The sequence below is a fragment of the Haliotis rubra genome, unplaced genomic scaffold, assembly GCF_003918875.1.
Source record: "Haliotis rubra isolate DU_JTF1 unplaced genomic scaffold, ASM391887v1 Scf362, whole genome shotgun sequence".
In the NCBI taxonomy this organism is placed as follows: Eukaryota; Metazoa; Mollusca; class Gastropoda; order Lepetellida; family Haliotidae; genus Haliotis; species Haliotis rubra.
Window position 1 is genome coordinate 32514 of NW_025767038.1, and position 16040 is coordinate 48553.

At 38.3% G+C, this 16040-nt stretch overlaps 1 protein-coding gene across 1 annotated transcript in view; it reads right to left on the minus strand.

Moving 5' to 3' along the window:
• Nucleotides 1–7016: 7016 nt before the first annotated feature.
• Nucleotides 7017–16040, minus strand: part of LOC124285534 (tolloid-like protein 2) — a 28100-nt gene continuing 19076 nt past the window's right edge. The window contains exons 10-20 of the mRNA XM_046721774.1: nt 13824–13967; nt 13395–13482; nt 12897–13018; nt 12374–12553; nt 11808–11910; nt 11195–11316; nt 10856–11008; nt 9944–10019; nt 9484–9608; nt 8461–8599; nt 7017–7296 (exon numbers count right to left, since the gene is read on the minus strand). Coding sequence (XP_046577730.1) covers nt 7017–7296; nt 8461–8599; nt 9484–9608; nt 9944–10019; nt 10856–11008; nt 11195–11316; nt 11808–11910; nt 12374–12553; nt 12897–13018; nt 13395–13482; nt 13824–13967 — 1532 coding nt within the window. The remainder of the gene's footprint in view (nt 7297–8460; nt 8600–9483; nt 9609–9943; nt 10020–10855; nt 11009–11194; nt 11317–11807; nt 11911–12373; nt 12554–12896; nt 13019–13394; nt 13483–13823; nt 13968–16040) is intronic.

Below are 16040 nucleotides of genomic sequence, written 5' to 3' on the forward strand. Positions count from 1 at the left end.
CTAACATGAAGTCAAAGTCAACACAGTTACAACAAGGGACAGTTATTCAAGGGGAATATCACAACTGAATGACGACATGCTGCAGGAAATGAATGTAGATAACCATGCAAGAGAACACGAACGGTTCCCCAACAGAACAATTTTACGGCACTTCATTTCTTTCAGAAAAGAAGCCACTAACAGTTCCAGCTGCTAATTCCATTTACCAAATATGAAATGACATTTGTAGATTTATAAAATATTTTAATCGAATTCAATGTCACTTTCTATAAAGAAATGGTCAATAATTAATTGGCCTAACTTTATTAAATGATCCTTGACTGTTTTCACGCTGCACATGGCCCATGCAGGAAGCAAATGTACTGTAAGTCCCCATAGTCCCTAGTATGGTGATCTACCTTCAGTTGTTGGCAATCTATAGCCGGCATGTTAAGTCAGTTCGAGTCAGTTCGAGTCAGTTCGAATGTGATAGTAATAATAATTGCCCGCTTATATGGCGCTCATATACAGGCACATTGCCTGTTCATGGCATTACGTACATTACTATCCCCGGTCAAAGGACTTTCCGATACTTTTTCAACTCCCTGGGGATGATACAGTCATGCTGTCTGTTAGGCGCAATGAACTAAACACTCACATTGCCAGCACATCCTCACGGGTACCCATTTTACAGCTGGGTGAACTGAGACAATGTGGATCTAAGTGTCTTATCCAAGGATACTACGCAAAAGTGCCCAGGTAATTGCCTTCACCGAGGATCGAACCCGGGCCTATAACGTGATAGGCAGACGCCTTACCACTGCACCGTCGCGCTCCACATGTGTACCTGAAACTTCTCACTCAACCCACATTTGAAAATGGTATACCATACATCACTGTTAAGATAGCACAACTCCAGCATAGGAATGCCCATGGGATGTTTCCTTCTTAACACTGATTTCGATTCACTGCCTTGAGTACAATGGATGAAGCAGACAGTTTCTTTATATAGTGTGTGGACATGTTTGTTCAAATTGTTCAGTTGCTGTTTTTACCTGCTCACAGACCATGTGCTTGGTGCATTCAAAGGAGATACTCTTTTTGTCTTGGACACGGGTCAGAAAAAAATATTTGAAAAGAAAGCAATGTGTGCGTGTTCAAAAGAATGACACCACCTGAATACGTTGAAGATATGCGACACAGCTTACCCTGTGGTACTGCCCATTGTGCAGAATTGTGTCTCTTTGGTTTTGCAAGAATGTATAAAAACTCGTTGGTTTGAGTCAGGACCTCGACCCATAGTGAAACCAAATAGAGGGGATATTACCTGATGCGAGGTTTCCGTCAGCATGCATTTCACCACACATAAAGTGATGGAAATGTACAGTGATTTAAAGTGATCTCCGTGGCGTTCTAGAGGTAACACTGACTTTAGCTATAGGCAAATACACACAGCCACTTGTATTTTTGTAAGGTTACTTCTTACTGTTTTTCTCCTTGAATGGTCTTATTTGAAGTCATTTCCCAAATGAATGTATAGTTTATATCAAATATAATATATCTCTTATAATAACTGACATGAACCTTGAAACCCTGTTCAAGTTTGTTCAAGAAGTAATAGGGGTGGATAACTCTTAATCAATGTGAACGAATCTGGTACTTCCTGTATTTTGCGCTGCGCATTTATCAACGGAAGTCAATTACTAAAATATCGATAGTCACACATACTATCGATGCATCGATAGTTTTCCGTATCTACCATCGATTAATTGCTATCGGAGACTCAACAATTCCAATCCTTGGATAGTTCGATGCATCGTTACAACCCTACGAAATATTGACTAAACTAAATAACCACAGAACATCAACGATCATTCAACAAATTACATTGAAATACACAGTGAGCAGTCATAAAAGGCAACTGAAATATAAAGAACAAGCGAGAGCAGCGATATATACTGAGAGAAACAAATAAAGGAACACGGGAAATTTCAAGTGTTCCTTTAATATTTTCCAGTTTTCATCACCAGCTTTAAATAGCGCTGTGGGGGGAAATATAAGAATAAATAAAGGATCACTGTCGTGAAGTGGTGTTCCTTATTTCCTTATTTCCTGAAGTGGTGTTCTTGAATATGTCATGCTTTTTGCAAATTTCATGCAATTCGAACAGCAACTGTTTGACTGCGTTATTCCTTTTTAACACATCCTTGCACTTTGCTATTGCTAGAAGACTCTGAAAATTTACATAGGTAAATAGGTAAATACAGTTTTAGCACACAGCAAATGCTTATATGAATTTCTTTTGCAACAATGAAGTTCTGTCCGTATTCTCAAAATAATGTCGGCCCATAGGTTTTCACATGCAATTAAAATTGCATGCAGTACAGCAATTAATACTCCCTTGTTGTAACCCGTGTTAGGTGGTATAAACCTACACATGTCATTTGTCATCATTCACTTGATGGTCAGTTAATGAATTTATAACAGGTATAATTAGTGGTAACACCACTTAGATAACCCGACAAAGGTTCCCCATTGGCATTTCTTGTGTCTGGAGTAAATACTCAACAGTATAAACATCGATCAAAGGATTAACCCATACTTTTATCTTACACAGCGGATTGGTCAAAAGGTAGTGTTTATGTATGTACATTTACTAATCAATACTAAATACACTCTGTCGTGTCTGTGTCTGCGTAAAACAACTTCCATCTTTCAAAGGATTAACCGCCAAGACATTGATTCTCATTATTGGCTAACTAAATTACTTTTTTTGTAAAGAATGGCGGAGATTATGCAATTAGTTCCCAGGTATGCTATCTTGGGTGACCAATGCGACTATATACCAATGTGAAATACCTGAAACGATATATCACTTTTCGTGAACATGTATTAGACTGTTAAAAGACACATCATTTGGAACAGCTGCAGGTGAATGACATACGGCTCGTTTTTGTGGATATTGATGGATACATTCCTCGAACAAAGTAATAGCCTGACATCATTATAACTACCTGTTTTAGTTTTAATAATTGCATTTTGTTTTTTATTCATTTGTCGCAGCATTCCACAGAATCCATGATTTCGTCGTGAAGTAATGAGACAGACAACATACACTAGGGCGTGTGTGCGAATTATGATTTACAATGTCTAGATATTCAAGTTATAAGTAAAGGCAGATCGCCTGATAATAAACTAATTCGGATTATAAGACCAAATAGAAAGACGCACGTTGACTAGTATCTACATACTGGTGAGTGGACATTAACCATGGGAATGTAGCAAGATATTTATTGCGCAGTATGTCACTTCGACCCCCACCTCGCTTCCGAGGAAGAAATCGTTATGTTATAAGTTGTGTCATGCCAAATCCTGTTGGCCATGATTCCAATACATATTTAACTACGAGTAGAAAGTAGTTTTGCTTTTCTAACTTGATGAAAACAAACCATAATCTCATTAATTCTTTAACAGACTTTAGCCCGTCATGTTACGATTATTAAAAATGGCAGGGCACTGTCGCGAACATCCGCGAGTCTGAGAATAAATGCTATTTAGGTTTGTTTTCACCGAGTTACAAAATCAAACTACTTTCTACTGGTAGTACAATATGTATTTGATTGATGTCCAATAGGATTTGCGTGACATATCTTATATCATAACAATTTCTCTCGAGGAAGCGAGGTGGGTGTCAATATAACACTACTTACAATATTATTGTCACTTCCACCACGACCTCTCTTCCGAGAAAGAAATCTTTATGCTTCAAGTTGTGTCATGGAAAATATGTTTGGTCATCAATCATATATATATTGTACTACAAGTAGTAAGTAGTTTGATTCTTTAACTTCCGCGAAGCGATCTGGACAAATTTAAGATATCGTTCCAAGCTTCCACAACGCTTGTTTCGCGCTCACAAACATAACTCATTTACTAAATGATTTAGCACGAACTGCGGGGTCCGGTGGAAATTAGTGCATGGTGACACCATCACTCGACCCCCCCAGGACGGCAACGCAACGATTGACAGCAACGCAACGATTCGTTTTGCTTTGAGTAAGTTTCGTTGTTCAGACCACCCTTTAATGTTGGAATAAGGGCGAAAAGTAAATATAAAACAACATGAGTGATTCTACCCTCTGTGTATTGTACTTACAATTGAATCAGAGTACCAATTCTTTATTGAATGTTCATTATACTGTGATCTGAGAAACAGCCTTCTCCCACAATACTACATAAATAATCCATGTGAAACATTGACAAAAAAGAGCGAAGTTTTTGAATATAGAGTATAAGATTAAATTAGACATTGTACACGTTAGCATACAGCTTAATATTATATATGGCGCTGGATTGTATTTTCATCTTTATAATTGTAAAACGGGTCGGTGGCCCTTGTACGAAATTAACTCTCACTGACTAGATATAAGCTTATGATGATACATATTTAAACTCAACGTGACAAATTCACTTTTCACCCACAACATTGAACACTTAAAATGTGTTCACTGCAATTTCGAGTAGTCAAGTCGATAATCCTTTCGTTAACCCCTTAAACAATCATTACTAAAACAACACCAAACATCAAAGACTACCGCCAGTCGCCTTAACGACCCCATGAAACACTCATGCCGCCCCATGCCACTATTGCAATTAGCCCATGCAGAACAATAATTTACCATCACCCACCAGTTATCTCCCCTTGCGGATATTTCCAAGATTGGAAATTTTTGGAAACATCATCTTTCCAAAATTGGAAAGTCTTGGAAACATCATCTTTCCAAAATTGGAAATGTCTTGGAAACATCATCTTTCCAAGACATTTCCAAGCTTGGAAAGATGGATTTTTTTTTTCCAGTGTAGTGTCCCTCCAGCTGTCGTTGTCACATGTGTTGTCACGTGTCAGATGTGGTCGTACTCTCATCCACTGTTTTGTCAACAACGGTTTTATCAGAAGGTGACACCGTGCTCTCGGTTGCTGATTGCTCGGATGTTTGTTGTCAGGACAAGGTGAGTGAGTTTAGTTTTACGCCGCACTCAGCAATATTCCAGCTATATGGCGGCGGTCTGTAAATAATCGAGTCTGGGTCAGACAATCCAGTGATGAGCATCGATCTGCGCAATTGGGTGCAAGTCAGGTAGTCTGACCATCCGATCCCGTTAGTCGCCTCTTTCGACAAGCATGGGTTACTGAAGGCCAATTCTAACCCGGACCTTCACGGGTGTCAGGAAAAGGTGCATGTACCATTTTGGTTGTGTTACATATGGTTGTTGTGAATCTACACCTCCACTTGCTGAATTCAAGGATCTATCCAACTGCGTATTTGCTATAATTTCGATGCCACTTGTCGCCTTGGTTGTCGACGCCGACACAGACACAGGTTCAGAATCATCAGCTGTGGTTGCTGCAGCAATAACATATATTTACACAACCTGAATTCTCTGTATCTAAAACGACAGTGATGTGAGTTGCTGCAGCAAGTGACACATACGTCTGGTAGAGTGGGGAAAACCAGGTCATACGTTTCATTGCGACTATGTCAACATACATACGCCTTTGTGAGTTAATCAGGTCACGTGTCTTCCAAAAAGAGAGTGAGTGAGTGAGTGAGTGAGTTTGGTTTTACACTGCTTTTAGCAATATTCCAGCAATACCATGGCGGGGGGCAACAGAATTGGGCTTCGCGTGTTGCACTTATGTGGGGAATCGAACAGTGAGCCGAGTGGACGAATATTGGAGTTAGTTGTACGAAGAACATATTATCAAAATTCATGTTCTACAAATTGTACAGTGAGATACCTGTTTTGTAAGAGTAATCTAAAAGCTAATTTACCTAGCTCAATGGTCAACACATATCAACAATAGATCATACCAACAGACATTTTGTATTTTTGTTCCATGAAATGGTGAGAACCAGGCTTTCTGCTGACTTGCTCTACTGATCAACTTCGCACAACACATATGAACGTCTACACGTATGAAAACATAAGCAGAGTCAGTGACCTCTGCCAAGAAACTGACATGTTGGAGCAAGTAGAGTACAACTCGGAGCACATGATATCAATATGTCAACGGTCCGAACACCTACGCTACTCTATTTTGTCACTGGGATATTTCCACTCTTAGGCAAATTTTGTCAATAGCTGGTGCTACCAGCAGAATACATGCTTGCCCTTTCCGTCAACACCTGGTGTCGACAAACATTTTCAGTGTTAAACTCCTTACAACAGACGGAATGTGTTGTGAATATAGTTGATATGGGTATTCTTTTACAATTCTATATCCCATATAAGAACTGACAATGAAAGTGGTAGTGTCTTTTAAATAGAGATTCCCCATGAATTTGATTCTTCATCACCCGTGCTCGTGGATTCCATCAAAGTAAAACCATCAGTAAACTCATACTCGTGACAGTCGAAACACGCACATTCCCGCACATGTGCACATGTATAAAATTATAATTTGTAATAAAATCACATGATAATAATCATAAACATAACACGCACAACATGCATCATTTGAAATACAAAATATTTTTATTACAAAAAACAATAACAAAATATCAAAATATACCAAACGAGATTAAAATTCTAAGGTGTCTTTCCTTGGGGGGATTGTGTGGAATGTGCAGTATCCATTCACCATTATCACATTGTTTGGGACAATCTTTATTGAAAAGTGATCAGTCGGTGAAAGATATGTCACCAAATGGCGACATCCGTTCAATATCGTACATGTATTCGTAAAAATTGTTAAAAATTCAACCGCTGTGTACATTACACCACGAAAACATCCTATAGACATATTGTATAACACCATTAATATGCTTATATGCTAATCCGTCAAGTCAATCAACATTTTTAGAATTAGCTGTAATAGATATTTTGAATATTAAATGATCATCGAAAACCATGGTACGAAACGATACCCCTTGCAAAAAAGTATATGGATGAGGACACTGCATGAAGTATACACGAATGTGTCTTGTTCTGTTTTCTCCAGTTAAACAAACATGCACGTCATCTGAAACTGCCACTCAGCTGGGTCCTGCTGGGTTATCTATCCCTTGATGCTCAGATGCACCGCTACTGTATGACGTGACAACAGGCTGTATGTCTGATAGTGGAACTGCCTGAAAGTACGGTGGGGGATCATCCTTCACGACATCATTGTAAGAAGGAGGTGGTGGAGACATGAACGGCAGAACAGCAGGAGCAGTAGGCGGGGTTTGTGGGTAGCTGGGGACGTTGATGAAGGAGACGGTGCCTTCAGGTGGTCTGTTTCTCTGCTGTTGGACGTTGGGAATGGATTTCTTTCTGAAACAAAGTCCACAGCAACAGCAGGTTGCAATAACCACAGCAGTGATCCCGCCAAATACACCTCCCAGTATGGCTCCGATGTTCGTTGGTGCAGCAGCTAAAAAAGAAAACAAATTAAAACTGAATAAATAATACAGCTAAAGAAAACATAAAAAAGTGTTTTGTAAATATAGCATTCTCTTAGATTTTACTTAATCCCCTAAAATGGCATATAGATATTGTTACAACCCGTCTGTTTTAGTTGCTTCTAAGTAGTGTTTTGAGGCGGAATCCTAAATTTTGGTAAGGTACATATTATTTCAACATTATCGTGCTGTTGTAACTCTACTGCGTTCCATTACAGAGGTAAAGAAAGAGGGATGTCAAACCCTTATTTGTCTGATATTGCCTTGTTGTGGAGACTACAGTAGATGCATAGGGTAGGTCCTTGTGTACAAAATGGGAACCGTTATGTTATAAATTGGACTTACTATACGAATTTACATGTCTGTATGACAATGAGCCAGCGCATTGGTGTTAATTACTAAAAGATCAACTTCACCCTTAACTCACATAGGTCAAAGGACAATTACGATGAAGCGACAATTACACACGCTGAACCTGTGACTTAACAGTCTGCTTGCTTATAGGCTGCTTTGATTGAGAACGATTTGCACGCCACTTTTAGCAATATTCCATCTATATCAAGGTGGGAAACCAGATGTGGGTTTCTCACATTGTGAGGAATGGAACCCGAGTCTTCGGCCTGATGAGTGAATGCTGTAACAACTGGGCTACCCACATGCTCTGAAGCTGTGTCAATCATGTCAGCTTATCAGCTTGATGTGAGACTAACGAGCGTTGGTCCAGAAAAACAAGATACGGGCGAATATACCTCAGTTTGGTCAACCTGACAAGTCGTGCCCTGGTCGTCCACCTCCCTTGTCAACCACACCCTCAACATATTCTTTATCTATGGATACATATGTTATATATATGTCTTACCAACCTGTTATTTTACAAGATCAGTTGTATGCTGTAGCGTTCCCAAATACCGCATGTTTCAGTTAAAGTGTAAACGAACAGAGATGGCTATTGATGTGGGTTATTCTCTTAAACGATGCAATACATTCCTAAATGAACGAATAAAACTGAAACACGTACAATCATATGTTGGTTCGCCGGCAGTAGGACAACTTAAATCCGGAAAGGGAAGTCGAACCATCAGAGTGGAATTTAACCTTCATTGTCTGTCCTGTAGTCTGTGTATTTGGTCCATCTCTTCCACACCATCGACCGATCGAGCTTTCATAACTCGTGACTATTGAGAGAAATCACATGAGAAGATTATGATAATAAAACAAATCATGAGCTAATGTCACAAACGTTTGTTCGGAGATACAATGCTTTAACAGTGAGTGAGTTAATATTTATCGTGACATCGGCAATATCTTAGCCATATTATGACGAGAACCGTTTATAATTACATGTATATTAAAGATCAATAAAGTTATAAATTAAAAAACCTGTTGACGAAGAACAGTAAAACTATTAATGTATCACAGATATCCATTCAAAACTAGTAATTAAATCTAAAACATTGGAACTATAAATGACAATACAATATAAAAACAGGCTATACATTGCCAACGATTGAAGGTAGATCACCATACTAGGGACCATGGGGACTTACAGTACATTCGCTTCCTGCATGGACCCTAGCTGGAGTTACACCATCCCTTCAGTCGTCAGCAATTTAGAAAATCTAGCTATATATTAAAATGACACGTATTCTACGATTAAAAAAGTGGAAAGTTTCATTGCTTTAAGAACTCTTTCAGTTGTTCTTATTTGGGGATGACATTTACTTATTCCAAATGACTATTTTACTGTACTATCTACTGTGACTCAAACGCAATAACATCAACTATAAGTATCGTGAAAAATATAGATGAAATCGGACAGATCACACTGATGAATCCAAATGATGCTGTTAAGCAGGACGTGTGCCTACTGTGCCACGTCAACGTGGACGTCATGTCCGCGTAAATGTCAGCGTCTTAGCTTAAAATTGGAGAAAAACAAGAAGACACACAGGTCGCTGACGTTCTCTACATTAGCGAATCGAACAGAGCTTAAATTCGTTTTAGGCATCTGTCTCCTTTACCCATTTCTAGGATAACAATGATTAAACGCGTTCATTACCATCATAGAGCTGTACATAATCATAGAAACAGCTGCTGTCTTGCTCAATGTTGAAATACACCACGTCCACATGGATTACATATCCGTCAATGGAAGTGCTGATTGTCCACTCACAGTCCGCATTGCTAAAATTGGAATAGACATTAGCATTAGTCATGTGTTCCGCATGTCAGGCATTGCAATTATATATGAACTCATCGTGCTTATGCAACAGGGTTTACTAACTACAAACTTTCAGTTTCCATCCTCGCTGGAATTAAAATTTAACAATCCCCTGATCATAGAATGTCATAGTGTGTATTCCTTCTTCTGGATTGTTGATTCATTTCTCTCTGAGTTAATTTAAAGAAGGACAAAAATATTTGTATGAACAACTTCTGTATTAACAAATAAGTTGTTCATTGTTTTACTATTTACTGCTGCGACTGCAAATCTAACTACAAGTGTCCCATATACTTACTCGGGATAGGACAGAGGATAATTCGGTGATTCAATATATTTTGTCTCATAGCTTATCGTATCATCTTCGCCACACACTGAAACAAGGAAGTATCTCAGTGATATTAAACAGTTCTGTTTCTGTGATGGGCTTCAGACATTTACTCATGTCGGCAATCGTAAATGAAGGCTTACCCCAGGGTATACTTTTTTCTGAAGGAAAACATTTTCCTTTTATACACACATTTACATAAGGGTTTTGTTTTATAGGGTTTTCCCTTCAAATGATTTGAAAATGAATTTTTTTTTTGCAAAATGTATGTTTAAATGCGTTAGTTCATGAAATAAATAGTTGCAATAACAAATTACAAAACGTTGCCAACGAAGGACAATAAAATAACTAGAGGATCACAGATATAGATATAAAACTAGTATGAAAAGCTAAAAACGTTTAACTATAGAAGACATTACAAAATAAAAAACAGGCTATAGATTGCCAACAACTGAAGGAAGATCACCATACTGGGGACCATGGGAACTTACAGTACATTTGCTTCCTGCATGGACCCTAACTGGATTTGCACCATCCCTTCAGCCGTTAGCAATTTACAAAATCTAGCCATACATTAAATATATACGTATTCTACGATTAAAAACGTATCCTCTCAGGAGGACAATACTTTTACAGTACTTTAACCCCCTTTGAGGATACAGCCACTCACAATCGAAGTTACTAATATAAACTTCCAATCATAAAATATTTATCTATTTACAAATCATTCAACAAATCTAATTCTTTTTAAAATGCAATAATTAAATGAGAACTTATATTATTACAAAGATCCTTCATAGTTCGTGATTTGAAATAGTTATCCCCTTATGATGGAATTTCATGAAAGAGGAAACGCGCGAAAACTGATATAGAATTACGCACCTGTCGTCTGCGCAGTGTATTTCAGAGAAAATCCTTTGTCTGTGATAGAACTGTCAGTGCGGAACGTGATGGTCATGGAGTTGCGGGAACTGACGATGTAGCCGGTGACGTCACTACAGTATTTACCCAACCGAGTGGCGTAAGATGAGGAACCTTGAAAAATACAAAGAATCGTTGTGTTGTCGGTTAAAAGAGATACGCATGGTAGAAACACTGAAGCCAACTTCATCCTGAGAATGCTTATCATTGACCAGTGGTAACTGCAAACAAATTCAATTTGAAGAAAAAATTACTAAAAGTATCTTTAAGTCCTTTTGTTAAAAGGAACATTGTACTTACCATCTCTGAAGAGCACGTAGTCTTTAGAACAGGATGGATCGTGTTCCATAGAAATAGTCTGAGCTTCAACCTTTACTTTATATCCAGCAGGTGCAGATATTGTCCACTCGCAGTACATATTGCTGTGAAGAAACAGATGAAAAGATTATAAGAAATATAACACTGGACAGCAAGTCAATTAGGTTACAAAACAACATGCAAAACATTGCTGCATGAACATAGGTTTCAGCAGTTCCAAGATGCTTTTGTCCCAACCACTCTCAATCAATATAAGCTTTGTTCTTCCTGATAATTATCTATAATCCCAACACACTGAAATTGGCAAGACTCAAAACATAAAGCCTTGCAACGTTCCTCACAAGGGAAGGTGATAAAGAATATCAATTCTGATGTGTAAGGATATGTGCATTGTAATGTCTTCATGTAAGAAAATCCTCAAAATGTTTCAAAGTCTGGATCATCTGAAGTGATCAAAGATTAAGTGATTCCTGGGAGAGTGATTGTGAAGATGCAGGGTCATGACAGAGCTTTTTTCGGATCGAAGGAGTCACTGAATTAACTTGCAAGTAGTCAAAACGGGTTATCAACAAAGATGATGTATACATCTACTTACTTATTGTAGTTGTAGTATGGGTACCCAGGGGATGACAAAGACCTCCAGGAGTATTTGCTGGCGCTGAGCAATGAACTACCGCAATTAGAAACATGCGGTCTCTCTGTTTAAATAAAGAATGGAAGCAATGGATATTTAAGTCACAATAGTGTTGACATTGGGTAAGTGCTTTCAGAGTTATAAACGGAAGAGTAGGTTGTAGCAGAAAAGGCAAATAACCGCATATAGTATGTTAATTTATACAGTATTGCAGAAATAGACAGGAAAGCTCATACAAGATACATTTTGATTGAAGATCAATACATTTTCTTTTGTAGACACCTATATAACAGTGTGTCCTGTCTATTCATACATTAATAAAGTGTGTAACATGTGATTTTCCCATAATTGCCTGAACAAGGGATCAAGTAAATATAATGTCTCTATTGTCAATGCCATCCCCAAGCAACATTGAATACCCGCTACCACTAATGGCAGTTCCACAGTCCCAGCCCCAGCCCCAGTTCCCCACACATTCCAATCTATGTACACACAACTGGTTGACCACAAAAACACAATTATTGTACCTGTGGTTGTTGTTGTTGTTGATGGGAATATTCCAGCTTTGTACTTCAGATTATAACCTTGTCGCGTGGTAGAGCCATCGGTGTGGAAGGCGATGGTGATGTAGTTGATGGAGCTGACAAGCTGTTTGCTGTAGTAAACACCGCAATATTTACCCAACTGAGGTGACCAAGATGATGAACCTTGAGAAAAGATACTTACTAAGTTAGTGGCATTGGTTCTGACGCATATACATAAGCATGCTAGTATTCAAATGAAGCTGATGCTAATAGAACGTATTTAGAGTAACTGTGATAAAATACATTATGCACCTATCTTCACCCATCAAGTCCAAAGTTCTTACAAATAACAAAACCAATTGTATAGAGAACCGCTTAATGTGATCCAATGGTCGTTCACATATTTTTGGATTCATGATCAAACTAAGTAATTTATGAATTGTCTCAAAAGTAACCGATACAGCACAAAGCGCACTACGAGAATTTTGTTCTGAGGAACCTCTATACATTTGTACCATGTACTTACCGTCCTTGAAGACAAGATAGTCCCTCGAACAAGATGAGGAATATTCCAACGACAAATATATAATTTCAACTTTAATTTCATATCCATACGGTGCTCTAATTTTCCACTCGCAGTGTACATTGCTGAAAACAGAATTTGTATACATAAATTGGTATTATGCAAACGTATATAAACAAGTAAATTGTTCAAGTGTATAGTCTTGAAATGTACAAAGTGTAGTGTTTATATGAAAAAAACCCCATTCAAATACTTTTCAGTTCATCAAAACATATCATACAACTATACATGTGATAAGTTACCTGCAAGTCATTGGCGTAGTCACACTTACTTGTCCCGTGTTTAGTGCTAGTTTCAAAGTCACGTTTACAGTGCTAAATCGTTGACACGTGTGGAGTGCTGCATACCGGTCACGCGTGTAGTGCTATTTACCACATGTTATTTGCTAATATTTACTAACTGGTTAACCTTTATTCACTTGACAAGAGAGTAGGCACCTACTTGTAATAGTTCGAAGGATAGCCAGGAGAAGTCAAGTACTTCCACGTGACAGAAGATGCGGAGAGATCTGATAATCCACAGTCGAAAGCTGTAACAGCATGAAGCCAAACGAGTGAACTAATGAACATAATAAAACATAATACACTTGACGATTTGTGATAACCAAGAGTGACTGGATGACATGAATATCATCACACTTTAGGGTTCATGGAGTATATTCAGGTGGAAACAGTTATTCGCCTGGATGCTCGAAAGTTTTAAGTGAAAAGTTCCTCTGAAGAGGTAAAAGCAGACAAAAGTTTCTCACACAATGGGTCTCTGTGGTCCTGAGGAAATTATGTTATTCTGCTTATCAGGAAAGTATATTTTTCCAATGAAGACAAGAACTAAACTTTATTATAAGTTAAAGAATGTTCCTGAAATTATTACCAGATGAGTACTGCAAACGAAAACCTCCTCCTGTGACAGCATGGTCTGAGTGAAACATGATGGTCATGTGGTTACTGGAGCTGACGATGGGAGTAGACCTACTATCACAAATCTTTGCCAGTTGGCGAGCATCGTTTGCTGAACCTAAAACGTAAATGTATTAATTGTGCATCTTTCATCAATAAATGAATGCAGTTTCATTTACATTTATTTGATGTCTTCAGTATAGAAGCAAACAACATTCTTTTCAATATGAAAATTATTCGTTACCAAGGTTCGATTCAACACTAACGGTAAATAAATACTAACGATATACGCAGGGAACAGTATTGTTCTTCAAGGCAGCCGTATGTTCGGAACATTAAAAATTGGCACAGTAATGATTACTGTTAGAAATACAACTCTTTGTCATACACTACACCATCGTTATAGTTGATAACAAGAACCTTACCGATTACTTGATTTAAATAATAATTATTGCAATAGAAGATATATTTTTCTTTTCAGTGGTGAGGTTTTCATATTTTCATATCGTTTGCTCAAATGAAATGTCCGTATAGGAAGTCCTACTGAGAATGCAGGTGCATGTGATGTGTCTAAGAGCAATTCACTTGACTGGGAAATAAGGTAGGATTGTGACAATGAGGTTGTGTTGTGACAACAAGGCTGTTTTGTGACAATAAGGCTGTGTGGTGACAATACTGATCCCTGAAAAAGTTATTGCTTGGTCGATTGCTCATATTGTAGCCGCCGGGAATCTGGGACATTATCTTCAGCAACCCATGCTTGCCATAAAAGGCGATTATGCTTGTGATAAGAGGCGACTAACGGGATCGGGTGGTTAGACTCGCTGACTTGGTTGACACATATCATCGGTTCCCAATTGCGCAGATCGATGCTAATGCTGTTGATCACTGGATTGTCTGGTCAAGACTCGATTATTTACAGACCGCCGCCATATAGCTCTAATATTGCTGAGTGAGGCGTTAAACTAAACTCACTCACTCACTCACTACAATTAGGGATGATACGCTATCCCTCTGTTACTATCAAGTTGGGTGATTGCTTATCACCATACACGACAGGTGCAGACAATATTGATCCCTGAAGTAGTTATATTTCCTGGTTGATCTAGGACATTATCGAGTGCAATACTGTCTCAGTCAGGCACACTCATAGGTAACATGTCATGAGATAATCTTCCGATCTCAGTGAAACCCATATTCGGGAAGATACATTTCAATTAAGTTCTTACAACATGTCAAAAATATATATCCCAAACAAGAAACGTATGGTCTATTTTCACAAATTCTGCTACCTTTAAAGTGAAATAGCACATGCAATCATACTCAAGAATAGTGGACATAGACAAGGTACGTCAAATTTTTGGAAACGCATGTAAAATATCTCGATTCAACAACAATTCAAGGGACGTAACTCGTGCTAGTTTTACCTCACTTCAGCTGCTTCAGCCAAATATTTTATGGATGCTTTTTCAAAATTCAGTTTCTCATTCAGTAATAACATAAATGTAATAGGAGGACTGACTGACTGACTGAGTTTGGTTTTACGCCGCTTTTAGGAATATTCCAGCAACATCACGGCGGGGGACACGAGAAATGTGTAATAGGAGGAGACATATATATTTATTACACAGACATTTCATCAAGTTTCAAAATAGTGACAAATAACTGGACAGACAATTCCCATGTAAGGAAAAAGGCAATAATTTTTTCAGGTTTTAGGTTTAGTTTCACGCCGCAGTCAGCAATATTCAATCTATATGGCGGCCTTCAAATACATGTTGCGTTTTTCACTTAATGGTTGAACGAAGTTGGTGCCATTTACCTATTCTTTGCCATTTTTAACAAAACATCTCGTTTCGTTGCCTTTGTTTTGCACCCTTTGGACTCTAAGTAGTCCCTCAATTCAGTTACACTGGCCTGATTGACATCAAGCTGAGGCAAGGCTACATTTTCCATTTCGTCCCTTATGGCCTGTCATTTCGATTTTCTCATAGCAGACAGATCCTCTTCCCAGAATTGTAGTTTGCGTTTTGTGTATGTCCTTTTCTCCCTCACATGGTGTTGGTTCCTTTCCATGCGTTTTCTTATCTTCAGTTGCGTCAGTTGCTGCATCCCATTTATTGGATTTTCTCTGATGAATGCTCTTTATGTCATCATTCATCTTTTCAATACCCTGACAACTAAACTGACG